The 26627-nt window shown below is 38.1% G+C and overlaps 1 protein-coding gene across 6 annotated transcripts in view; it reads left to right on the plus strand.

Moving 5' to 3' along the window:
- Nucleotides 1–26627, plus strand: part of ARHGAP21 (Rho GTPase activating protein 21) — a 126528-nt gene that overhangs the window by 86066 nt on the left and 13835 nt on the right. For 5 of the 6 annotated variants that reach the window (XM_063324643.1, XM_063324644.1, XM_063324642.1 and 2 more), the window contains exons 8-14: nt 6915–6944; nt 8477–10427; nt 23445–23603; nt 23762–23864; nt 23955–23991; nt 24544–24669; nt 25691–25975. In XM_063324643.1, coding sequence (XP_063180713.1) covers nt 6915–6944; nt 8477–10427; nt 23445–23603; nt 23762–23864; nt 23955–23991; nt 24544–24669; nt 25691–25975 — 2691 coding nt within the window. The remainder of the gene's footprint in view (nt 1–6914; nt 6945–8476; nt 10428–23444; nt 23604–23761; nt 23865–23954; nt 23992–24543; nt 24670–25690; nt 25976–26627) is intronic. The other variant, XM_063324647.1, reaches the window with a different exon arrangement.

The following is a 26627-nucleotide window of genomic DNA, read 5'->3' on the forward strand; positions in this document are numbered from 1 at the left end:
GTTGTTGCTTTTGGGCTACAGAAGAATATTAGTAAAAAGAAAATTAAGGTCATTCTGCTGGAGGGGATGGAAGGGTAAAGGAAAGAGAAAAAATATCTTGCCTGTGGGAGTTCTAGAAAAAAATTAGTTATGTGGGAATAATTTCCAGGTGTCATTTTTTAAAAAGAAAAGTTTCTTTTGAGAGTTTTAAGATGTGGTAGAATTGCGAATTCTGTATTCCAGGCTCCTTTTTTTGAAGCTAGAAAGAGGATTAGGTTTTAGAGGTGGAGTTGTCATTTTGCAAAAAATACTTTGCCTCTCTGGTTTGTATGAGTTCCTTCTGACAGTTGTTTGCTGTTGTGTTGGTTGGTACATGGTGATGATACATCGTGGAGGAGTTCATGCTCTGGTTTGCTATGATGCATTTGTTTGGGTAAAAGTGGACTTTGTCTTGAGAACTATCAGTTCCACATCGCATCTGCCAGAGGGAAGCCTTGAAGAGACAGATGTTTTCTGTAGTCTGCAAGACTGAGCATTGCGTGTTCTTGGGCCTATTGCAAAAGACTTCTGATAGCTGCAGTTTGTTCATGTGGTTCTGTCACGGTCCGTATTTTAGTATATATGTTTTTGGGTGTTGATCTTTGATGGCAGAGTTGCAACACGTGAAGATACAGGTGATAAAAATCAATTGCATTGTCCAACAGAAGTTGTCAGTTAGAGCCTGTAGTTTTCTCCCTTTTAGACCACCTCAGAGGAGGAAAAATCTTACCACTTCTAAAAATAACCATTAGCAGCCTTTGAGGCACAGTGCACCACACTACCTTCAGTCAAATGAAAAATCTATGCAATTCCTCTGAAGATGGTGACTATTAATATTCAACCTTTAGATGTTAGGATCTATGGTTCTCATGACAAGATTTGAAGAACTTTGCTCTACTCAAAGCTGAACACTTAAGTTTAAAATATTTTCAGAGTAACAGCACAGAATGTTATTCCTTTCACTCCCTATGAAAAGACAGTAACTTTTTGTTTTCAGATGAGAAACTGCATACTTTCTTGTTTTGTTTTTCTATTTTTATCTTTATGATTAATGCTGTGTTAGCTTTTGTGGAAATTTTATGTCTAAAGAAAATATAAACCTCAAGGCAAATTCTTATTCCTGAATGGAGTACAGCTCATATAAGTAAGTGATAACAATAATTTATGTAGTGGTAGTGTTAATGCAAGTGCAATCTGAAAAATAAATGGTAAGGTACAGTGCCCGTATTAATGGAGGAAAATCTTATAGTTTTGTCACTGAAGTTGTGTTATGTAAGTTATGATAGTATGTTAAAAAATTTAGTTTTCTTTGACATATGTCATAAATTTTACTGTAATATCACTCATTGTAAACCATTGATGTTAAATACCACCGTGCTGTAAAAACAGAAAAACACAAAGCACTACTGGATATTGTAATAGGAGCTAATGAAAGGTTTATCTAGTGCAATGAGGATGAAATAGTTTCATTATATTCAGGAAGGATACTGGTTGTGGTAATTTCTATAGTATTTGGCAGTCTCCTCCATGTGGTGATGACTGATGACTAGGTTAACTACATAAAGAGCACAGTTGCTTGTTTCTATCCTTAGTTTGCTATTTATAAACCTTCAGAAATATCCATGTATGTCTCTGAACCTCTTGGTATATTGAATTTCCCGAAAATGGGACTTTAAATCCATTCATCAATAGTAACAATGAAGTGGTACAACCCACAGGTCATCGCCTTCTGTGGCATCTGCACACCCCTTACTTAGAAGGGAATTACATGTGAAATCCTGCCATTAGTCAAGTCAGTGTCAGTCGTGTTCCTCACTGGCATGATCTTGGAAATGAGACTGTGGGGATGGGGGAAAGGATATGTAAAACCTCTCTGTCCATGACAAAAACTTGAACTCTTCACAACTACAAATGCGTTGGGGTTTTGTCATGCTCCTCCTCAAATTTGAGATTAGTTTACTTAAAATAATCTCTTTTGATAATTTTGAAACATTTGTAGGTATGTAACCATTCTGAGACCAAGAGGAGGAGCATTATTAAATTATACTCTACTCAGTGTTCAAATTTGATGTATCTGTATACAATTTCTGTAGCATTCTCAACCTTTTTTGACAGAATTTTGGCACCTTGTAGGTTTTAGTACCACTGACGTTATACAAATGGGAAGACACATTTAGGTCGACTACAAACAGTTCCTTTTCTCAAGTGTATTTAATGGAATTGCTGTTTTGTAGCCTTTGGATAACAAATTCAGTACTAAAAAGCTGTTAAAATTGTGACACCTTTTCAGTTGTTCAAAAGCTTTTTGTGCTACGCAGCAAATAACGTAAAGGTGCTCCCTGGAGGGGGAGAGCTGAATTGCTAAGCCCACTTACAGGTCAGCCTTATTATGACTCTTGTCGATAGACTTTGTAGTGTCTAATGTGTATGTGTTAGGGTGTCCTTAGTTTGCAGGACCATTTCTTCGAGGTATGTTCGTGTTGGAATTTGCTTGTTTTCTAATCATTCCTTGTGTATGTAAAGAGGAATATGGCATACAAGTCACTGAATTTTTAAGTATCAGGCACATGAAAACATCACTCTTAAATTGCATCTTTAATATGATCTGGATTGGAGCTGTTCATTTGGAAGGTTACTTGTAATGTAGCTTATTGATCTTTATATATAGGATTTATTATATGTAAATACGTGTATCTGCTTTGTGTATGTGTATATAAGCACACACACGTTACAGGTAAGTTATCCTCATGTTTTATCTTTCATTTTCTGGCACTTCACTCGCTACCCACTCAAAAGTTCATCTTTCCTAACTTTTATCCTACCTCCAACGGTTTCATTTTGAGTATGTTTTAAAAAATCATTTCCTTATAGGAGTTGCCCCAGAAGGTAGCTGGTGGTGTCACCATTAAATTTCAGTAGCGTGCAAATATGTTGAAACATGCCTTAGTATTACAGAAAGATCTCTGTAGTTTCATTTACAGAAAGATTTTATTGCGCATTTTGTGAATAATGGTAAATGTGGAAATTAAAGGCGGCTGTTTACTACTGATTTTTTTGGTAAGTTTAGTTCCCACTTGCATATCTTTTAATTTGTATCTTAATCTTTCCTTAAAATTACAGACTATTGAAACTGCTTATTGATAACTGAAAGCTGACCATGTTTGAAGAGAAATGTTTCTTTTGCCATGGATAATAGGGGAACAAAAAAACATAGATGGGAATGACTGGGAAAAGTGAGTGAAAGTCAGTTGAAGCACCCGTGTGTGTGTGAGTCCCCTTCTAGTCAGGTGATACGGAAATTTTCAGTCTATTGAGAGATCTGGGCAGAAGAGAAGAGCTTGCTGGTTTGTCATTTCTGATACTTAAAGTTTTTGTGGAATTTGGCAACTCTCAAGGCTTTGTAGTACCCTGAAAATGCCAGTGATGCACCTGTATTTAAAAAATAAGAAAAAAATAGCTTGCATAAGGAAATGTATTCTAGAGTTTTATACGCCCCAGTAACCTCATGCCTCTGACTACAGGTCTGCCCACAGTAAACTTTAACAGCATTGCCTTTTCTTTTTCCTGAGACCATCCAGTTGCATCAGACCTAATGGAGCAACATGGCTGTTTCATTGGCAAACTGTGAAATATTTTCATTTGCTTTACTTTAATACTTTAAATAGAGATGTTTTCATAAGTACCTGTATTTAGTCCAGAGTCTTGGAGCGTTTTGTTTACTTTCAGATTTTGTACTGACGCAGTTACTAATATGCGCAGAGGTTAATATTAAATCTCTGGCAGCAAATACAATGGAAGGGGAGGGGTGTGGTGTGAAGATCTAGTGACCTAGAAGAGACTTCAACTTTGGTATCTAACATTGCATATGTTGGAAAATACCATTTGCATCAACTCACCTTGATTTAGACTAATATATACAAGAAAGACTTGTATTTGGAAACTAAATTTCTTGACCTTAAGGCATTAAATGTAATATACTAAAATTTCCCTGCCATTTGGAAGAAAGGGTGTGTGGGTTTGATTTTTTTTTTAATTTTTTTTTTTCCAAATAATGTTATCTGACTGTAGCATTTGCTGAGTGTCTCAGAATAAAATGAAACCACTTGAGCTGTATTACTAACATTCTTGCCAAAGCAAACTGTAACTGGAAAACGTTTCCTTTTAAGACAGCTGAAAACCTTTTCTGGTGTGCAGTTCCCGTATTCAGGCTAAATGTGAGAATAAGTTAGGACCAGGGAAGAGAAGAATTTAGTAGTAAAGAAACATAATCTGAAGTCAGACTGGTTGGAGAAGGAAGGAAGAATGCCTCAGGCTCAGTCTTGCAGGGTGCTGGGCAGATTAGCTTCTGATTCATCAAAACACTTATCTCCAATTTTGCAAGTAGTTCGGTTGAAATCAGTGTTATTCATCATTTAGTGAAGCGTAGTGAAGCATACTCATCTTCAGTGAAGCATATGCCTCTGTGCTTTTATGGATTTGGACTAAGGGTTGTATGACATGGTTGACTCAAGCTCTTGAAAATACAGTGTTTTGCCATGATTCTTACTAAGAAGAATCCTTGTACGTCAGCTGTCATTATTCTGATATCAAATGGCATAAAATCAAGTGGGAAAGAATGTGAACAAAACCCTTCAGCTGAATTTTAGAGAGTTAATAAAATATCTTGTAAAATGCTTTATTTGCCTAAAATTTAGTTTGTGTATCATATGGCATGAATGTATTACCTTACCAGGTAAACCCTTAATGTGCTAATGGTTGTACAAATTCGCGGTAAGAAATTAATTCTTTGCCATGGGAGTTTGCAAACTTGGTGCAAACAAAACCAGATTGCAAGGTGGGGAAGAAATTGTACCCAGTAACTGGAAACATGCTGAGTTCTTACTGTAAGCACAGCAGTTTTCTGCTAGTAATTGTTGCAGAGCTGTTATCCATCAAAGCCCTTTAAAGTCACTCTAAATTGTTGTATTTGTATGGTAAGCTTTCCATAACTGCTGTTGTTTTGAGAAGGTGCGAAAGAGCTCATAGAACTTCAAAAATGATTTTTCGATAATGTTGGAACTTATTCATAACTGTTGAGTACCCAACTCCTGTAGGAATTCAAGCGGCTTGGCTCTTGTCTAAATCGGGAACGTTGCTGATCTGGATATTAAAAAATATTTTTTTTTTTTTTTTTTTAGGTTAGAAGGGTTTTCTTTTCGAGGCTTTTTAAGTCCTACCCTAATGGCTTTTTAATGAGTATATCCTCTGTTGCAGTCACTTAGAGATTAAGGTAGTATTTCCACATGCAATATAATTTGAGGAGCTAAAGGGAGGTGAGAATAATAATCAAACTGTGTTGTATATATAGTTGCCAAATAGGTTAGGTATCAAAATAGTGTACAGATGCTAATAAGTATATTGGTGCATACTTCACATTTCTTAGTTTCTAAAACTCTTCTAAAAATTTAACCATCACCTTCTGGTTAAAGCAGTTAAAACATTTCATAGTAATGGGACACTATTCAGAATGGAGCCCTGCATTTTTTTGTGAGTTGCAATATTTCTCTGCAGGCCCTTAATCAGAATTATGAAACAAAGATACTTGATATTCCTTTGTGGAAATGTCCCAGCCTCTATTTACAAACTTCTTTCTTGGAAGAAGGTTCAGCTTTGTTTCGGTGATTTCTTGGGAAGTGGGTGGAATGAGGTTGAAAGGAGAACTGCACTTTCTAGTGTCAGTATCCAGTAACTCTGTCTTGCTGAGAACGGGCTGTCTGTCCGGCTGTACCTGCGATCATGGAAACGTACCCTTTATTGGGGGAGAGGGGAGAAAGCCTGGCTGATCTCATTTCGGACCCTGTGAGAATGGTGGCTTCTGAAGATGATGTTTTAATATCTGTGATAAATTTTGTCAAGAGCTGCAGACTGATTTTTGTACTTGTTTGTAGTCTTCAGCTACAATCAGATCACGTTGGTTTTGGAATTTAGGCTCTCTGCTGTCAAAGTCAGTGACGCATTGTTTGTCATGGACATGTTTTACACAAACATAAAAGCAGGGTATTTTGTATTGGTGTAATGTGTGCATATCCCAGGTTTTGAACTGTTTTATCAGCTGTATAAAGTAATAATTATTTTCTGATTGGGGGGGTGGGGGGATTATTGGTTTAATTTGTCTTACATACCAGTAGTCTCTTGCCCTGTGTCCTGGGTTTTCAGCATTTTATTTTTTTTAAATTCTTACAGCCTATCAAGATCCCAAATAGCCATTTATTTAAAGATTTAGAAATATTTATCTTTGTATAATCCTTCCGTCCATTAAATGTGCCAGTGGAAACCTGGCTTGATTTTTACTATGAGTGAAGGGAAAAAACCCCACGAATCACGTGAGTAGAGTGTTTCTGCAGCATCATTCCTCTAATTTCAGACGTACAGCTTGAAAGCAGCTGCAGTCAGCTGACAGCTTGTGGTCGTGTTCAGATATATGTGGGGAAGGGGCGTGCTGTTTTAAATGCATAATAAAGCCGTTGTTTCGTCACCAGGAAGCAGAGATGGTAGCAGCCCAGGGGAAACGAGAGACAGTAATGTTGCTGTAGTGGAAGGGAAGTCTTGTTGCGCGGAGCCAGAGCTGTCTGCAGGCAGCTGTAGGGATGCACCACGGCAAAATGGCACAAATGTCTTTTGCTCTCCGTAAGGGTAGAGGATAAACGCGAGGAGCAGATAGAAGCCTGAGATGGACATGCTCACAAGGAGGGTGAAGTTATTCTTCATGCTGTACTGCCCTTTACCTCTGTTGGTACCTTCCAGTGAAATCGGTGTAGTTGTATTTTTAGCTTGCTGTATCCAACATCAATATGACAACATAATTCTGTCTCTACATCTGTAAGCAGCTTTTACTATGTTTTCCTGTTTTCTGCCAGCTGCAGTTTACAAAGGATGTCACAGCACTGGTAAGAAATGTACAGTAGCCATTTCTCTGATGGTTTTGTAAGGCATGTTTTTCTTAATGATTTGTGAGAAACAAGCATATGAAACAGCAAGTTTGTGGGAAATGAGCGAGATAGTCTGAGCTGAATTTTCTTCATAATGCTAATCTCTTAATTCGTTGTTTGTGCCTGTGTTATTTGGTCGGTTTTCTCTCAGTGTGCTTTAATATTTTGCACTTCATTAATGCTCGGTGTAACGTTGCAGCAGTATTGTAAATGCCTCACCCTCCTCTGTACTTTGCTCTGTATTAATTTTATGGCTGCACTTGGGCTTTTATTACCTGTCTAGTGTTAAGACAGGGCACATTGATATTCTGGAATTGAGCATGTTATGATTTGGATGGGAAATGCTGTGATATGATACCACGCCTAAGCGTGTAAAAGCCCTGAGAAATCATTTGAGTCTTCTGTTGCATTGGCAGGCTCTGCATTGGCTCTTTATTTCATTATGCCTAAACTGAACGAAGTCATGCTAAAGTTTTTCAATTATAGGATATTGTTTAAGTATGCTGTATGCTTCTCACTGATTTATTATTTTGAGCGTTCTGTTAATTTCACAATGACAAATGCTGCTTTTCAAAAAGGTTACAGAAACATACTGAGTAAAATATAACCATTTTTTCTCAGGAGTCAGGCTCTTAAACATAATGGTGCAAATAAATGCACTACGGAAAATCATTTCAGATTTTAGTTTGTGTTTTTATAGTGTGTGGACAGCAGTGGGTATGTATGAATTTTCATACTGTTCGTACCTTGAAGTTAAAAATATTACAATTACTAGTATTTTTGCAGTAAGATTTGTGTGCCATATACTGGCTGCCTCCTATAAAATGTGAGGACTTATAGGCTGTTGGCTCACAACAAAGATGTTGCTGCCTCAATTTATTCATTTTATGTTTAAGAACAGTGGCTTTTATGTAGAAGACATCTTGGAGGAGTGTGTGTATGTATATTTGTGTGTACTTTTCGTATGCACTACGTTAAGTGGACAGAGTTCTTTTATACAGTAAGCGAAAAGAGAATTTTCTAGTGCTGGTTGAATTCTTTATGCAGTATTTTAACCTGTCGATTGCTGTGAAATTCTGGTTTGCAGCAATGTGAAGCTTAAACGGGAAGAATCTGTGAAGCATCATGATAGAAAACAGAATTAAGGGGGAGAAAAATACTGTGGTTTGTGCTCATGGATTTTGGGAAACCTGCCTCAGTGCCCTATCTGCAGTATTTCCTACAATTGATAATCAGTTCAGTTTTTTAGTTGTAGAGGGAGGGAACGTACATTACATACATTCATTCGTTACGTATGCTCATTCTATTTCTGTTCACTAAGGGAATGGAATGCTATTTTTATCTTTTTAACTAACGTGTTATCTAAAATTATAGATAGTGTGAATTTTGTACTTGTGTTCCCTCTCTTGAGGCTCGATCGAGCAAATGCTAGATGGTGAACTTTTCCATCTCCCTCACTACTGAATACTCACTTATTCTTCTCTCCACAGGCATATTCCCAAGATGCCTACCTGAAAGGCAATGAAGCCTACAGTGGTAATGCCCACAACATACCCGAACCACCGCCAATATGTTATCCGCGCCTGACATCCACAGCTTCTGTTATGGCACAAGCTGGTGACAAGCTATCTTCTGACTTCTCGCTGGGGAAACAGCAAGTCAGTAGACCAGTACGGGCATTGACACAGCCAGAGAGGGCCTACAGAATGGAAATACAAGTGCCTCCATCACCAACAGACATTGCAAAATCAAATACAGCTGTGTGTGTTTGCAATGAAACTGTAAGGACTGTTATTGTGCCTTCTGAGAAGGCTGTAGATTTGCCATCTTGTAGAAATAATCATGCTGGTCCATCACACAGGACAGAGGAAGTAAGATACGGCTTAAAAGATCAAACCAGTCTAAAAGCACGGACCACGTCACCATCTTCTTCAGTGTCCACTACCATTGTACTTCCCCAGACTCCAATAACAAGGCCAGTTGATCCAACTGGAACACTAAGTAAAGCTTCCAACTATGTAGTATGTCCAGAAGGAATCCCAAGCACTAGACCTCCTGCTCAAGCCACAGATTCGCCCTCAGTCTCTACTAATCATTACAGTTCTCCAGCATCCCACCAGCATATAGACTGGAAGACCTACAAAACTTACAAAGAGTACATTGATAATAGGCGCATGCACATGTATGGCTCCCGAACAATACAGGAAAGGTTAGATAGTTTAAGAGCAGCTTCTCAGAATACAACTGATTACAACCAAGTGGTGCCAAATCGCACTGCTTCACAGGTACGGCGCAGGAGCACCTCTCACGACAGGGTTCCGCAGTCTGTTCAGATCAGGCAGAGAAGTGTATCCCAGGAAAGACTTGAAGATCCCGTGTTGATGAAAGAGTGGCCACGAAGTGCTTCACAAGATACTCTAACTTCACCTTCGGTTAATGCTAGGAATCACAGGGCTCGGTCATGGGATTATCTCAGCAAACAGGGTGAAGTGCTAGAAAATTTTCATTCTGAGAATATGATTGCAGATACTAATGGAGATAGGAGAAAGACTTACAAGTGGACAGGGTTTACTGAACAGGATGACCGGCGAGGTATTTATGAGCGATCTAGACAGCATGCATTTCACATGTCCCTTCGAGGTCAAAATTTTTCTATGGCTCCAAGTGCTTATTTTTCAGACAACAGGAGAACAGGTAGCAGAGCTTCTCTGCCTGGTTCTCATTTTCAGAAAGTTCCACCAGATATAAAAATGTTGCAGCCTTCTCGAGATTTGCAAACTCCTGGGGGAGTTTCAAAACCTACAACTCTTTCACAAGAGAGATTGTCTCTCACACCAGCCAGAAGTTCTAAAAGTAGCTCTTTGAAGAACTCTGCTCCCTATGCAGCAAAACCATCATTTCCCCTTAACCAGGGCCTGGATACTATTGCCAGCAAAGACCAAAGAACAGTAAATCACCTGCATCAGAGTGGTCTGTTAAACCAACAGTCAAGGGTCCGAGCAGAAGGTGCCCCAGATCACAAAACAGAAACTGGCAAAACCATCCAGCCCTCCTCTCTGTCTCTAGCTTCCGCCAAACTTGTTCAGCCAACGAGTGAGAGTTCAACTACCTCCGACAATGTAGATGGTTCCATCAGACAAAAGATTCATGATTTTGAAAGGGAAGAGGTTCATGAGCCTGAAATTCTGCAAACGGATGTTCAGGAAAATGACAAAGACACAGTGGTCATGCGGGACAAATCACCTTCTGGCCACCAAACTCCACAGCCTTTGAGGCATCAGTCGTACATTCTTGCTGTAAATGACCAAGAGGCAGCCTCGGACACTACCTGTTGGTTACCTAACGATGCTCGGAGAGAAGTCCACATAAAAAGAATAGAAGAAAGGAAAGCATCAGGTTCCAGCCCACCTGGTGACTCCTTGGCTTCTATTCCGTTTATTGGTGAGTTAAAATATTCCCGTGTACATCAAATGCTTTTCTCTGCTAAGGATGATGGAGAGCACTGTGCCAGGTAGCTGACTGCTGTGCTTGTAAATCCTGGGGTTGAGGGCCATTGGGGCTCTTTTCTCATCTAGAGTGCAATTAGGCTGGTAAAACTAAAAATATTCTTCAGTGGAGGAAAAAGATGTTCTGTTTTGTTTGGAGTACTGGAGGATCAGTGTAAAAAAGTCTACAGTGACTTACTATTTCTCTAGAATTTTCCTTAACCCCCTGGAGAAGTCTACATTATATAACTGCATCTGGATATCACTCCACATAATGCTCTGGTGTTATTTATATGGACAACTAGCATTGTCAGCACCTTTCAAAATATTTTTACTTCTCTAGTATAAAATGTAGTTGGAATCCAGTAAAGAGAGAATATCGATGCAAATCCATGTAAGGGTGATTTGTGAAAAAAAAGTTTGTCATCAGAATTGGTAAGGTGAAAGCTTTCTAAGACAGATACAGGATGGAGGAAAGCTGTTTCAGGTGAAAGGATATCAATAAAATGAAGTGAATTTGCAAGTAAAAATGCTAATGTGGATATGAATGAAAGGGTTTGTGGAAGCAGAATGTGAGAAGGCACAAAGATTCGTCTGTGGACTGTGATACAAACAGGGTTGGGATTACAGGGAGTTTATAGGAAGGGAGCTGAGCACTTTTGAGATAATTTGGAAGAAGAGAGGAACTCATGGAAGGATTGTAAGTGGTAGAAAAAAATAACTGGAACTCCATTTTTGGATACATGAGGAATTGGAGTAATCTGCTGAAGAGACAGTTTCAGTGACAGAGCATTTCTGTTCTGCTCAAGTAGTCAATACCTGTGTCATCTTCACCGTGCTGTTGTTGTTGAGTTGGATTTTCTTTTCTTGTGGCTGGTTTAATCTTTTGGAGTCTGGATGTCTGCAGACCATTTTCCACACGGGTTGATTTATAATTGATGGTCCGTTCTTGAATGTGGTATAAGAAGTATTTAGAAAATATTGAATTTTATTCTCAAACTCATGTATGTGAGAAACAAAGCTTCTTTATGCTCTTCAGGTTGTGGTGGTTTTGTTTTGGTTTTTTTTTTTTTACAGATCAGGTTAAGGGAGTTAGAGGTACATTGTTTTAGCACAGTTGTCTTCTGTTGTGGATCTGCAGCAATTGTCTGTACGAGTTTAAAGTAAATAACCAAAAATAGCAAAGCAGCTTTGTGTGCATCAAAGAATGGAGATCACATAAAAGATATAATAATTCTGTTCTTTTGACAGAATTTTAAGACATTACAAAAATCCTTTCTTAACTAGCATATGGTTTTTATATTGGGTTTGCCTTTTTGAATGGGAGTTGTGTAGATTTTTTTTTTATTATTATTATTTATTACTGGATGCATCATTATCCAGTGTAATTTTGGATTCTTCTTTAGACCTTGTCGATCTTTCTTTAAGGATTAGTACTGGTTTGTAAGGCACGTCAACTGATCTTTGTGCAGGGTTTTTTAATACTATGCCTAAAATCAACATTGGGCACTTAAGTTACGTGTGGTATTTGTACTCACTTAGGAGTGCTTGCTGGGAGGTTTCTAATCCCGTACAACTTTAATGTCATGTAAAAGTTCGATCAAGATTGCCAAATCAAGCCCAACCTTTTCTACACAATCTTCTATCTTATATTTGACAAAGACTTGCCGTGAACTCTGACTCATGTGGCTTGCTTCCAGATTTTAGGGAAATGTGATGATTAAAGTTCAAAGAAGCCTTAAACATGGCAATTGTACTGCGTTCCGGTAGCGGCTGAGTAGTTCAGAAGAAACAAAGTTGTAACTCTCCATTGCAGCCTTTTGGCATAACACCACGTGGGATTGTGCAAATTCATATGAGCTCCTTAGCCTTTTGGACTGAAACCTCCTTGAATACTCCAGAAATATCAAAAAGTGGTGCTGCTAGAGCATGGGCACAGTCTGAGGCAACACAGGACTTGTGGCTGTCTTCCTTACAAGAAGTTCTTGTACAGGTGCTGTGGAAAACTTCCACCACAGCTCCAGCACATTGAAGATGAAATAACCCTCTCTGAATAGGAAAAGCATCAAACGCCATTAAGAGTGGGCATCTTCTGAAGTTAGAATTAATATGCTTGATTTTAACTTTGCTTGTTACACTATCATTATGCCTAATTACAGCTTCACTTGTTAAAAGCCTTATTAATCAGACGGATAAACCCCTAGATCTACTTTGCAGCTCAGTTAAAGGGTATTTAACTCTTCTGAAGGAAAATTACTTGGATTTTTCCATTTCGTATTTTAGTTTGGGGTGGGGTTTTGGTTTTTTTTTTTTCCTTTTTTCCTCTTCTGTCTGATGATGTTACTTTGAAAAAAGACATACTTGGGTGTTAGCAATCTCTCTGTTTATGTTTACATCAGCGTAATTGTTTTTTGCAGTATTAGGGTTTTTTTAGATACAGTTCATTTCATAAATGCACTTACTGAAGTTATTTGTACAGTAGATCTTTGGAGTAGTGTAAAAATGTAAATTTTGGGGGAATAAATATCTTCCAAGGTTATGTATCATTGCCATTTTAAATACTTCATGATGTGTTTATTTTTGTTATCACTTTGCTAATTAAAAGTAGTAGGTGTGGCCAGACCGTGTTTTGGTAGAAATTCAGCCAGGAACAGTTGGCTTCTGCAGCAGCGTTTTGTGACTGACCTGCTCTCGAGAATAGCGGAACATCAGGATTTGAGAGTATCTCTCTGTAAGTAGCATGGTGCCCTGCACCACAAACAAATTCAGGCAGAGTTTCCATCAGGCTTGTCTACGGCAGATTCTTGCAGAGATTATGGTGGGTTGCTGAAGAACTGCCTTTTGACACTAGTCCTTTCACAAAAGGCTGTTCTGAAGCAGGAGATGAAATTTTGGGTTGCATTTGCTAATAGAAATGAGAGATCTGTTCAGAGCAAACCAAGTAGGGAGAAGTTTTATAGGAGAAATTGATTTATTTGAAAAAAAATAGGCAAGATATTGCATCCTTAGTCTCTTCTTCAGGTAAGCAGGTGCTCTTGGGGGATGAGGAAGCTGCCAGTTGTACAGAAAAACAACCCCGGGCCTGCACGCTTCAGTACTTTCCATGTGTTCCCTGTGCTACTAAATGCAGAGTATTGTTGTTAGCCTGGAAAGCTGCTGTTGCTATTTCAGGTCCAAAGAAAGGCTCGGTTCTTGAAATGCTCTCTATTGTTTCAAACTATACTAGTTAGTCTAATGAAAGGTTATTCCTTTTACCCAGGAAACAGTCTCACCTAGTCTCTAAAATACCATCTCTAAAATTGTAAAAATACCATTATCAGTGCCTGTATTAGCAGTGGTGGTGTTTAATGTACATTTTTTCAGACTTGTAATTTGTACACAGTTTCTCTGTTAGAGAACAGCAAATGACAAATTTGTGACCTACTGGGTAATTTTGGATGTGTTAACCTGCGCTGGGACGGAAATTAGAATGCTACTTAACATCTTTGTAGCTATTGAGAAGCAATTCATTTAGAATATAGTTATTTCAGTACATTTCTTAGACATAGACGTATGAATGTCTGAGATTCGCAGCTACCTTGAAACTATTTTTTTCCTTCGTAAACCATTTATTGTGGAGTAGAAAGCAATTTAAAAAAAGGATAATCCAAATCCCAGATTGAGTTGAAGGAACTACCCGTATGAGTGAAATGGAGAAACTCCTTCGGTATTGAACCTGATTGCAGTATGGGTAGCTGCCAGTGCAGTTTAGTGTTTTGGACATTACTGTTGTCTGAACGTTCTTTCCAACTTTGTGGTGGGTTGTCATGTGAAAATTAAGTTTAAATGGATATGTTTTAAAATACTTAGCCTAAATAAACATCATCTTGAAGTTTAAAATTCTTTTCAAATCAAACAAGTTTATAGTCATCCTGTTAGAGAGTTTTTCTTTTAGGCGTGCAGTAGCATCGGGTAAGTACAAAGACTTTTCCTCAGAGGTGTGATCCCATTTTTGAAAATATCTAGTACATCCTTACCCTAGAAAAATTTTAGGTCACTTCATTCCACTATTAATTTGTGAATAACTGAGAGAAAATTAGCCAGATAAAAATATTTGACCAGACTTTAATAACACCAAAGTGTTGTAAAAATTACATGAGTGTCCTCTCTCTGGCTGAAATTGGTACCTAAGGAAAGGTGTAAGAACAGGACAAGGATATATGGTTCTTAATGTTGCTACTCTCTATTCTCCAACCATTTGCATTTTACAACGTTCCTGAGCCAAATGTGATTTTAAGTGCTTCATAAATTTCTCCATTCTCTTTTGTACTCCAGTAAAATTTTGCTATCCAATACCCTGTATTGATTTAAATAAAGATTTGCCAGGAGTTTCACAGCTTTTTTAACTACATGGTGTTCCCTTTTTTTTTTTTTTATGTATGTGCGTCGCTTTTTAAAACCTGTCTCCTGGTGGCTGAATTTCTCATACAAATGTTGTAAAAGTGACCTGCAGAGTGCTGGTCTTAAGTCACCCTTTCCATGCCACTCATGGCTTTGTCTCTCTTGGCTTCTACCCTTAGTGCAACCAACCATACTGATTTCTGTACTAGTAATCAAGCACACTCTGCTTTTTACCTTGCTTTAAGAGCTGATCTTCATGCTGCTTTTCAAAAACAAAAAACCTTTTTCATTGTATTCCAATATTTATTTTTCTACAAATTTCTGTCATAATAAAAGCGTTTGGGCACTTTTTGACTAACAGGATAAATTTAGCTGGCTTCTAGTGAATTCTGCTCAACCTTCTTTAATTCCTTTTTTTGTTAGGAATTAGGAGGTGAAACATTCTAAAACATTCAGCATGAGTTAAATTTTTCAGGCATCTTTACTGTACATGTGATGGCACTCTTCTCTAATGCTAGAAGTAGAGGTGTATAAGGTTTACCTTGTCGGTATCTACCTTTAAATGATGTCATGTACGTAACTCCAAGTGCTTTTTTTGAAAGTGTAATGAGTTTACTGCCTTTTTTTAGTGAAATACGTGCCATACTTTTCTTCTCCTTCCCTTGCACCTTTATGCCGCACTCTGCAGGCTGTTTAGGCTCTGGTACAGAAGACAACAATGTGAATGCACACATACTGAATGCAGTTCATTCCTGAAACTAGAAAATAAGTTGATCTACTTGCACAAAGCACTGTGAAAAGAGTTATGATGGCAGGAATAGTGAAAGGTTAGGGGAGACAACCAGAAATACTCTCATGTGCAATAAAGAAATAATTGAAAGAATGCACTTATATTCGGTTTTCTCCTCGTGAGAAGAGATAAACATCAAGCAGGAAGAAATTCAAGCCCTCAAACTTCTGCAGCGCAGGGATCGTGGCTTGTCAGCCCAGGATGTGTGGATACCTTAAGGGTGGCTGATACAAATGGTCGATATGGCACGTTTTAAGGAAACTTCAGTTTTAGCAAAATCTGTTAGCAGTCAAGATGAATATGAAAAGCTTCAGGTATTGGGATAATTTTTTTTTCTACAAGCTACTGTCTAGCTATTCCAAACTATGAAAATATAAATGTAACTGGAATAGAAACTAGAGCTGACAGATGTTCATTTCTAAGGGACTGTTGCTTCTATTATTCTAGCGATAGCATTGGCACAGTTTTTAACATGTCATCGGTGTTTCTAGGATAAGCATCAGTCTTTTGTTTTTTTTCAGGGTTTTACAGTGTGGCCTGCCAAATCACTATTCTCCAGGCTGAAAATTTCAGTGTTTCTTATCCAAAGAACAATTTTTAAATCATTGTGGCATTCTGAAGTATAGCAGCCAAAACACAAAATTACAAATTAACATTTTAAATACTGTTTAAATGCTTCAGTAACTCAAAAATCTTTTTTTTTTTTTTTTTTTTTAATGGAAACTTAAAATTTTAAGTCAACAATTCATAACATCTAGTGGAGTTCTAATTGAATAGAAGTATCAGATTTGTTCGGTAATGGGTAATATTTTCACAGCATAAATCATCCTTATTATATCATTATAACTTAAAATAATTATCGCAGGTAATAAAGGAATGCTGTCAGGGTTCTTGGCCAACAAAAAAAGTGTATTGAGAATTGTACTTTTTTAATGTGTTGGGGTAATACTGTAAACAGGAACCTTTAGAATTGCTTTGTATTACTTTGTGTAGAAAGATGGTTATACATTTGTTTAACACTGAAATAAGCAACATACTGTTGTAGATAAGGTTTTCAGAATAGTCTCACATGAAGAATAACCTTGGGAAGCCTTTTTCTGTTTGTGTGGAACTTGGTCAGTATAATGAACATATTATTTACATGAGCGTGTTAGCAGAGGACTGGATTTGATGATTCAGGAGGCTTGTTCCAGTCCTGTGTTTCCATGGCTTACAGAAATGAATGTGCTCAGCATGCAGACATGTTTCCATTATATTCTTTTGGCTACAAGAGGATAATTACGTAAAGTAGATATATGAACAAATTCTTTGTAAAGGCAATCAGTGTTGTCAGTGCTGAAAGTACTTAAAAACCAACAAACAAAAAAAACCTTTTTAAAGGTTCTTTTTTGAAAAATTAGGTAGGGCGTCATGATGAACCAGGCAATAGCGTATCTTCTTTCCCGATCACGTGTTTTAGGCTTGGAAGTCTTTAACTATTGTAGCTTTTACCCTTGCAGACTAAAGTATAAAATGCAGCAGCTTGTACTTCAAGATCCGTAACAGAAAGTCGCCACTGTGGGGTGTTTATTAGTCCTTTGTGCTATCTTGTGTGATAGCGGGGTTACTCCCATATAGTTTATTTTTGATTGAACAATTTGGTTTTGTGTATTGGTTATTTCTGGCCTTCTCACTATGGAGATGAAAGTGTATGCATGGTCTTTTTATTGGATTGTCTTCCTGACAGACTTTTAAGAAAAATGGACCATATTAGTGTGTCTGTGTTTACCTTAAATTCAGCTTCTTTTGAGGTTTCTTGGAGACGAGGAGCCTCTGAGATAGACCCTTTTTTTTTTTTTTTTTTTTAACTGCCTTGCCTGTGTGTGGATGAAGAATCAGCTTCTACCTCCAGTATCCTGTCAGCCTTCTCTCCTTTCTTCTGCATTCTTCTCACTGATGCTCTTCCTCGTGCCCTTTGTCCCCCTGCTCTGCTGTCCCTTGCTCCGCTTGTGCTGGTGCCTCAGCAGCCTTTGCCTGAGCCCTCGTGTCCTGCCTGCCACCAAGGTGAAGGAAGGGACCACCGAGGTGGTCCATATGGCTGTACCACAAGGGAAGTGCTGCCTATAGCAAGCTGGACCAAACCTAAACTGACAGGCACGGAGGAGGTATTAGACATAGGACAAGATTTTAAAGCTTTCATGTACTGTATCGAAGAGGAATGCTTTGGAGCAAGGTAGTGTTGTGCGTTGTGATGGTGCAGAGCCTGTCCTGGTACCATGTACTGTGAAGTGCTTGGATAGGCCGAGGATGCAAAATGGTTGTTTATGAAGGGCTGGAAGTAAGGGAGTGCCTCTAGAGCCAGTCTTGCTGCAGGGTCGGTTCATGTCACTGGCATGTCCTGTCTGTCCTTCAGTAAAGAAACTATTTTAAATTTTTTTCTTTTATTCTTCTAATGAGTGCTTGATAGTTTCATGTTGTCTTTTCTGCCATAAGCAAATGGACTTGCCATGTAAGAATAATTCTTAAATTACACCCCAAAAGCCATAACCTGTTGTTTGAGATTGAGAGAATTATTGAAGAAATAGAGAGGCAATGGTTAAAAAGCTGACTGTAATGGCTGTCAGGTAGATGCCATGTCAGTACATAGAAACCTTCACAGCTGTTCCTCTGTTGAATGAAGATAATGTTTTTAATGATTCTTTTAGCCCTTTGCTTTGGAGACAGAAAGCAGCATGAGTTACCTCCCTGTAGCCTTCTGCAGAAGGCTGAGCTTTCTACAAAGAGCAATCACTGTTACAACTCCACGAGATCTCTGAGTAACCAAAATTGTATTAGGTACTACAGGGGCATCTTTAAATACAGACCTAATCCAAGAGCTGGATAAGGTTTTCAGAAAGCCAATAACATTAAAGTGCAGTTATCCTCTTCAGTGTATGCAGTTTGGGAAATTGTATGTTGAGTGTTTTTTGTGTCTGGGGGGTGCACACTGTCTGAATGTTCTTCATGTGAAAGGTGAAGTGTGTTTTAAGTGTGTGTTACTACATAGCTATTACATTTTTGTTATTCGAATCTTTAAATCAGATCATAGTCTTTGATAAAATACATACTTGTTGAATTAAGGTTTGTAGCCACATATTCAAACTGTCTGTTTAAATTAAAATGTCTAAATGGTGTTTTAAATGGTAATGTGGTCTGCAATACACTTACTAAATAATGCAATTCCGTTTACAGTCTGGTGTGAAATACCGCTTGCAAGACTGCCATGTCCAAAGGGGAATAAATATGAAAGACGACTTTAGCTAGTTTTTTCAAGTCACTTTCTATTACCAGTGAAAAAAGATTTGGCAAGCTGAATCCCCAGGGGTTGGTGGGAGAAATCACCTTTCTCTGTCAGTCATATAGCCCAAGCATCCCTAGTGGTTAGCCTCTCTGGACTAAGTTAGTCTGTGAATTTGGTCTCCATGTTTATATGTTACAATTCAGTTAACTAAACCATTTCCTTAAATAAAAAAAATATTAAAACAACAAAAACAAACAAGACCCGCAATCATAATCGACTTGGGTAAACAGGGAACTCCTAAGACAGCTCCAGTGTAGCTCAACCCATACATGTCCATCTCACCTGATGAGATGCATCTGAAGTTGCTGAGAGAGTTGGCTGATGTCATTGCAGAGATACTGTCTATCATCTTTGAAGGAGCATGAGGACTGGGGGAGGTCCCCGCTAACTGGAAAAAAGCAAATTATGCACCCATCTTGAAAAAGGATGAGAAGCACAGTCCAGGGAAGGCAGTCAGTTGGCCTTAAGTCAGTCCTTAAGGAAATCACGGACTTGGTCCTCTTGGAACTTACGTCTGGGTATATGAAGGATTTGATTGGGAATACCTAGCATGGATTTACCAAGGGTAAATAGTGCTTGACCAACGTGATTGCCTTTTATAATGAGATGACTAGATCTCTGAATGAGAGGAGAACACAAGGGGGTCAGCAACCTCGACTTTAGCAAGGCTTTTGACCTTTTCTGCAACACCATCCTTGTGCCATAGTCTAGGTGGGTGTACTGCTGGATACATAGGAAAACTGGATCGTTGGGTTTAAAGGGTAGTGGCTAAGGGTTCATATTTTACCTGGAGGCTGGTTACACGTGGTGTTCTCCGGGGTCCGTTTTGTTTAATATCTTTATTGGTGACATAGAGGGGAGATGGAATGTGCTCATCAAGTTGCAGGCACCACCAGTTGCCAATACGCACGAAGGTGTATTCAGAAGAGATCCCTAGAGGGATGGTTTGATAGGAACCTCTTGAAATTCAAGGATAAGTGCCAAGTCCTGCGCCTGGAATAGACTAACCTCCTGCAGCGGTACTGGCACCTTGCTGGTGAAGAAGGCGGCTAACACCATACTGGTCTGCATCAATAAGAGCACAGCCGGGATGTTGTGGGAAGAGATTATTCCCCTCTGTTTGGCACTTGTTGGACAAAATCCCTGAGCAACGTGGTCTGAATTCAGCGCTAACCCTGCTCAGAGGAGGAGGTTGGGCTAAGGGACCTTCTGAGGTTTGCCTCCCACCTGAATAATTCTGTGGTTCATTTAAATTATATTTAAGGTTCTCAAAATGTGCTCCCTTTTGTGTTGAAGTGTTCAGGTTATTACTTTCAAATCTTCACATGTAATCCTGAAGGGACTGCTCCAGGAGATTTCAGGTATAAACAAAGACATTAAATATTATATTAAAAATGATAAAATCATATTGTAGCAGCATAGTAGGGTATGATACAGATCTACTCTTTTTTTCAGTGATTTTTTTGGGGTGTTAATTTCTCTGAATCTTTGGAAAATGGGTTAATGCTTGTTCCTTAGTTCTTCATCCACAGAGTGGGGATAGCACGTCCTCTTTGTCGTGCTTTCTCACCCGTGTAATCCTCAGTTTTGAAATCTCTAGTTCTGCCACTGAACCCATTCAGTGTAAATTTGTGTCTTTGCAGAGTCAGAAAGTTAATATTTTTCCAGTCCACTTACATTGTGTACAGATGCTCCTTCTCTTTGTTAGGTCCTTGATCTCCATCTGCACTGCAATAGAAATGTACTTTGATAATGAATTCCTCTCCGCTTTAGCTACCAAATCAGTTAATGCAGGTTGCCTGTACCAGTAGCTATGTTGCCTGTTTATTACAAGTTTTTAGTGTCTTACCCCCTATAAATGTGTTTGCACTGAAAGGCTTTTCCTGAAAATCACTAGTTGCAGTGCTGACCAGTTGCATGCTCATGTTCAAACAGAGGTGACAAGCGGCATCTTCCCCTTTGCCGGAGGTGCTCTGTCACCGTGCTGCCTTATTTTCCGATGGCCGGTCTCTCGGGTCGCTTCATAAACAATAGTGCCGAACAAATTGGATTCGTATCCTTTTCTCAGATGAAAAGTAAAACCTTAAGTAGTCCTGGAGTCTTTGACCTTTTTGTTACTAGTATTTAAAGGGACACCGGTAATCCGTGAGACAACAAACTGAAAGAGAATTATTTCGTGTGGCTTCTTCCCTGGCTTGTTTGTTCTGTATGCTTCACTGCGTTTCAGAGACAGTGGTTTTCATTGATTGGTGGGCTGAACACATCCTTTCGCGCACAGCGCGGGGAGTTTTGGGGTGCAAATACACCCATTAATCAAGGAGACTGAAAAGGGAGACAAATGTTTACAAGCACTAAAGAGGAAAGTCAAAATATAAGGGATAGATATAGTTGTCTGGATTGTGTGTTTTATTGGACAGCAGCGTTGGAGTTTGCCAGTGCATTAAATCAGTAGGCAGTAACTCATACGGCGTACATCATGGTTTGCTCTATAATCACTTTACATTATGTAAAAGCTTGCCATTAGCTGACCTTCAACCTCTTCAGGGATTGAACAGAGTTATTTCCTTGCTGTACCAATGTCATTTGCAATTTCTTTAAAGCTTGCCTATTTCAAAAACCACTTTAATTTAGATTCATCTGGGGATTAGATCCACTGTGAAGTAATAATAATTTGAATAATTATTGTTGCTTTCAAGGACTTAAAAACTGTTTTTCCTCAGCTGAATTCTTGGATTCAAGTGTTGTGGGAGATCACATAGTGGTGTCTAACACTTCTCATTCACAGCTTGTGCAGATTTATTTCAAGCACTAGCATTTTTGTCACTTTTGGGAGTAGAGACTGTGACGTTTTAAGATAAGTCTGTAACATAAATAACTTAAAGCTGAGCAGTTCCAGTTTGCATGCTATAAACTAATTAATTGTTCAGTGAATGGTTATATTCCTTAGCCAATGTTAGCGTTCTTCTCTCAGGGTTTGCTGCAGGGAAGCTGAGCAAATGAAAAAAGGCAGTAAGACAGTGAGCTGTTGTAGTTTTGAAATGGAAGTGTAACTGAGGTTCCTCCTATCTCCCAGTTGCTGTAAAGAAGAGGTCTGTAAATGCTTCTAATTTATGGCTGTGGATGCAAGTAAAATTAAAAAAAATTTAAATTGTAACATCACAGGTTTGCTGTGAGTTCTCTTGCTTTCCCTTTTTATTAATGTTTCTAGTTTGTGTCTGGTTTTTTTGGGGTATGATTTTTTAACATATAACTTCAAAAATTATTGTATTTTCCACTCCAGACAACTTAGAGGGCTGTTACTGCTAAACCTTCCTGTACTTTGTTTTATTGCCTTGTTTTAAATCTACATTGACAAATTTTGATGGTACAAGTGCTGCCTTAACAGAACTGTTACTGCCTGTTGGAAGAGCACAATGCAGCACACGCAGTTGTGTTCACACAAAGCAAAGAATAAACCTCTGTCTGTGAGTGTTCATTGATTTCAATAGGCTTTTCAGTAGCTCTGCATATTACAATTCTTAGCACCTAGAATACATTCATATTCATTATGGCAGTACAGTTCAGCCCCTGCTTGTGACTTGATTTTTCTTTTTTTCCCATCCTTTCTTCTACCGGAGCATGAAGTAGAATTATTTTTCTAGTCCTAGTAATGTGTTCTGGCAGATGTTACCGCTCTTTTCTCAGAATGATTGAAAGTGCATCTTTTGGCTTCTTCCGTCTTGTAAGGAACATGTTAACTATTAGAAATACTTAAAGGTTTTTGGACTCTTTCATGATGACCCTTGTGGCTATTGAGACTGTGAGGTGCTGGGCATGTATGGCATGCAATCGTTTGTATGAACAATTAGTGGAAGAACTAATTGGTATGTAGTAGTGCCATCTTTTAAAAATATGAATACTTCTTTCTTTGAGTGTATGGAGGATGGGGCGGGGGGGGGAATCTGTTGTTTGGATACTGGAAATCTATGTAAAGTGCTTTTTTGTTTGCTTGTAACTTGGCTTTATTATTGAAACACTTGTTTAAACCAAATGGTGGTTTTGGTAGTCTGAATGCCCATATTTTATTGTAGGAAATTGTACTTATCTGTCTGAATTTAGACTTCCTGATGTAATAAGTTTGTCTTTCACTTACGCACATAAACAAAAATAGTCTACTTGAAAATAACATTACAAGAGTTTAGCAAGTAATTCCTGTTTCATTCACTCACAGCAAAATCTATCATGGGGTATGATGTTCTTTGCCCTTATCTCTAACATACAGTTAACATTTTTACAAAGTAAAACAGGCTTCTCTTTCTTAAAACCAAACAAAAAAGTGTGCATTTAACACTGTGAATTAATAGGATCCTTATGTTTGTTTGAAAGATTTCACGTTTAAGATACTTAATCTGATACCCCAATAATGAGAAGTTCAGATGGCTAGTTAGTTTGAGCATTTGATTAATGCCTCTAATATATTAATATGTGATATATTACCTTTGTAGATGAACCGACTAGTCCTAGTATTGACCACGATATTGCACACATTCCTGCTTCTGCTGTTATTTCTGCATCTGCTTCTCAAGCACCAGCTATAACAACTGTTCCTCCCAGTCCCACATCTCCAGTCCCTTTAATTCGGCGACAGCTTTCACATGATCATGGTGGGTGTTGATTTCATATTCTTTTTTCCTCATGCAACTTTTTGTCTTTTACACTCTGGGGAACAAGACTGAAAATTGTAAACTCTTTATTGCTGGAAATAAATTACAAAAATGTGATTCAGGTGCTTACATACTCAAAAATTTCTACTTGCTTGCAGAATCCATCCGGCCTAGTGTCCTGGATAGCCAGCCTGCTCCAAAAACTGAGAGATCAAAGTCATATGATGAAGGACTGGATGACTACAGAGAAGAGGGAAAATCGTAAGTTCATAAAAAAAATTCCGTTAATTTGGAGATTTCTTTTTTTAAGTGTACAAAATCTCATTTTAACATTTGTTTTTCTCCCAACAGATCCATTAAGCATGTGTCTAGTTTAAAGGGGATTAAGGTAGGTATATATGTATATAGCAACTCCTAAGAATCACAAATGGTACTGTGGCAAGTTGTACAAATTACACAACTCAATTTTACAAAGTGATACCTTAAACACAGATATTAAGTTTATTGGAATTGCTACTCCTGAAATTGTTCTTGATTTTGATTGATATTTAAATTGATTCTAATGTGGGTTTTTTTCCCTAATTGGTGCTGTATGCATCGCGTAAGTAAACATGGTCTCTTTTTTCCTAGGCTCACCACTTGATCCATGACTTTTCATTTTCCTCAGCTTCTGTAAACAAAGCATATCTATGGCGTGCTTTTGTAAAAACTTACTAATGGGAGTCTAAGACTCCTGCAGTTTCTCAAAGTATTCTTGCAATATGTAAGGTCACTGTTGTTGTATGGAAACTTTAGCAATTTTATTTTTTTTTTATTCTTAGGGGCTTTTTTGCTGAATGAGGTGTCAGCTTTTAAAGAGAGAAGCCTCTTGCATTTAGGGATTGTAGAGAAATGTATTTAGAAGTACACTGTGGGGTTCTTTCTGTGACATTTTCTTTAGGTTCCAGACAGCCAGAAATCTTCAGAAGACTCTGGTTCCCGAAAAGATTCTTCTTCAGAGGTCTTTGGTGATGCCTCCAAGGAAGGATGGCTCCATTTTCGTCAGCTTGTTACAGACAAGGGAAAGGTACCCGTTATGTTCAGTTATTTAACCTAGCACAAATAATAAGCTGGTGTAAACCTAAGATAAGAAATTTAGAGCTTTCCTGTTTTACTTTTTTAATTAGAATTTTTGGGGTATGAACATCAGTAAGATGGAGAAAATTTTAGACTTGTTAGACCTTTGACTTCAGTGACTTCCTCAGCTTCTTTTACAGCCTGCTTTCTGAACTGATGGGATGAGAGGAAATGGTCCCAAGTTGCGCCAGGGGAGGTTTAGATTGGATATTAGGAACAATTTCTTCACAGAAAGGGTTGTCAAGCATTGGAGCAGGCTACCCAGGGACGTGGTTGTGTGACCGACCATATCTGGGGATTATTTAAAAGACGTTTAGATGTGGTGCTGAGGGTTTAGTGGTGGACTCAGCAGTGTTAGGTTTACGGTTGGACTCGTTGATCTTAAGGGTCTTTTCCAACCTGAATGATTCTATGATTCTAATTCTTACATTTCAAAGCATCTGTGAAGTAAACTTATTTCTAATGACTAATTAAGTAGGAAGAATCAATACCTTGATAACTGCAGTTTGGAAAAAAAAGCTGTAATTTTCGTGAATGTTGTGGAGTTGAGTTCAGATTAGCCTTCTGCAAAGGTACAGACTAAAAGGTTAAGGAAAATAGTGAGTCTGGAATTGTGGTGGTGTGTAAACGTGAGTCTGACTTGAATGAAGTTTAAAAGGCACAGGCAAGAGTCTACTAAATAATTTTTTACTATATTTGTTTAATGCCTCTGTGAAATTCTGGTCATTTTCTGTTTCTTGCTACTGTCGTATGCAAACACACACTTAAAGGGAGGGCAGGCTATTGACAATCCACTTCTCTCATCGAGAGCAATTAGTGTCCTTTTGTGTAATCTTTCCACAGGCCATTCTTAAGAATGGTGTAGGTAGGTGGTTAGTCTTTCTTTTTAAACCTTCTGGAGCTAGTTTTTTAATCCGGAAACATTCACTGTAACAAATAATCAAACTAACACATCTGTTGGTGTTTTCCAGCGAGTTGGTGGGAGCATTCGGCCATGGAAGCAATTGTATGTTGTTCTTCGAGGTCATTCACTTTATTTGTACAAGGATAAAAAGGAACAAGTCACCCCATCTGAAGAAGAACAACCTATAAGCATCAATGCTTGTTTGATAGACATCTCATACTGTGAAACCAAGAGAAAAAATGTATTTAGACTCACCACATCAGACTGCGAGTATCTATTTCAGGCTGAGGACAGAGATAATATGTTAGCATGGATTAAAGCAATACAAGACAACAGCAACTTAAATGATGAGGTAATCATATAATATATAATGCAGAAGCAATAGTTCTTGTCTCTAATCAAAAATGGATTCTATTCTCTTGTAATTAATACTTGAACAAAAGAAATAATTTGCCATTAAAAAATAGATCAAAATGTGTGCAGGAACATAAAAGAAAATGAGGTGAAAGTCAAGGTAACTGAGTAAATAATTAAATTAAGTTTAAAAAATGAGTTATAATGAGCAGACTTTTGAAATAAATGAATTAATGTTGCTGCTGATTTGACTAAAGACACTTTATATTAACTTGATCTCTTAAAAATCCCCGGTCTTTTTTAAAAGATAATTGCAGTATTAAAACCATTGTGTTCTGTCTTCAGACTTGCATTGCAAAGTGGTGTGCGCAGTGGTACAGTGGGATGGGTTTCTCAGCAGTTAAAAAGTGAAACTTTGAAGGATGCCTGTTTCTCTGATTAAATGTTGATGCTTCTATGAATTAAATATTAATGCTAATTACGAAAGGCAAACATATACTGTCATACATAACATACCCATATCTGTACCAATATTGTCCTCAGCACATTTTCGTTTCAGTGATGAGCAACAAAGGAATATTTTTATGTCTGTGGTCAAGCATATCTGCTCAGATCTGAAATAATTATCCAAAGGAAAATGGATTAATAAA

The sequence above is a fragment of the Chroicocephalus ridibundus genome, chromosome 2, assembly GCF_963924245.1.
Source record: "Chroicocephalus ridibundus chromosome 2, bChrRid1.1, whole genome shotgun sequence".
NCBI lineage: Eukaryota > Metazoa > Chordata > Aves > Charadriiformes > Laridae > Chroicocephalus > Chroicocephalus ridibundus.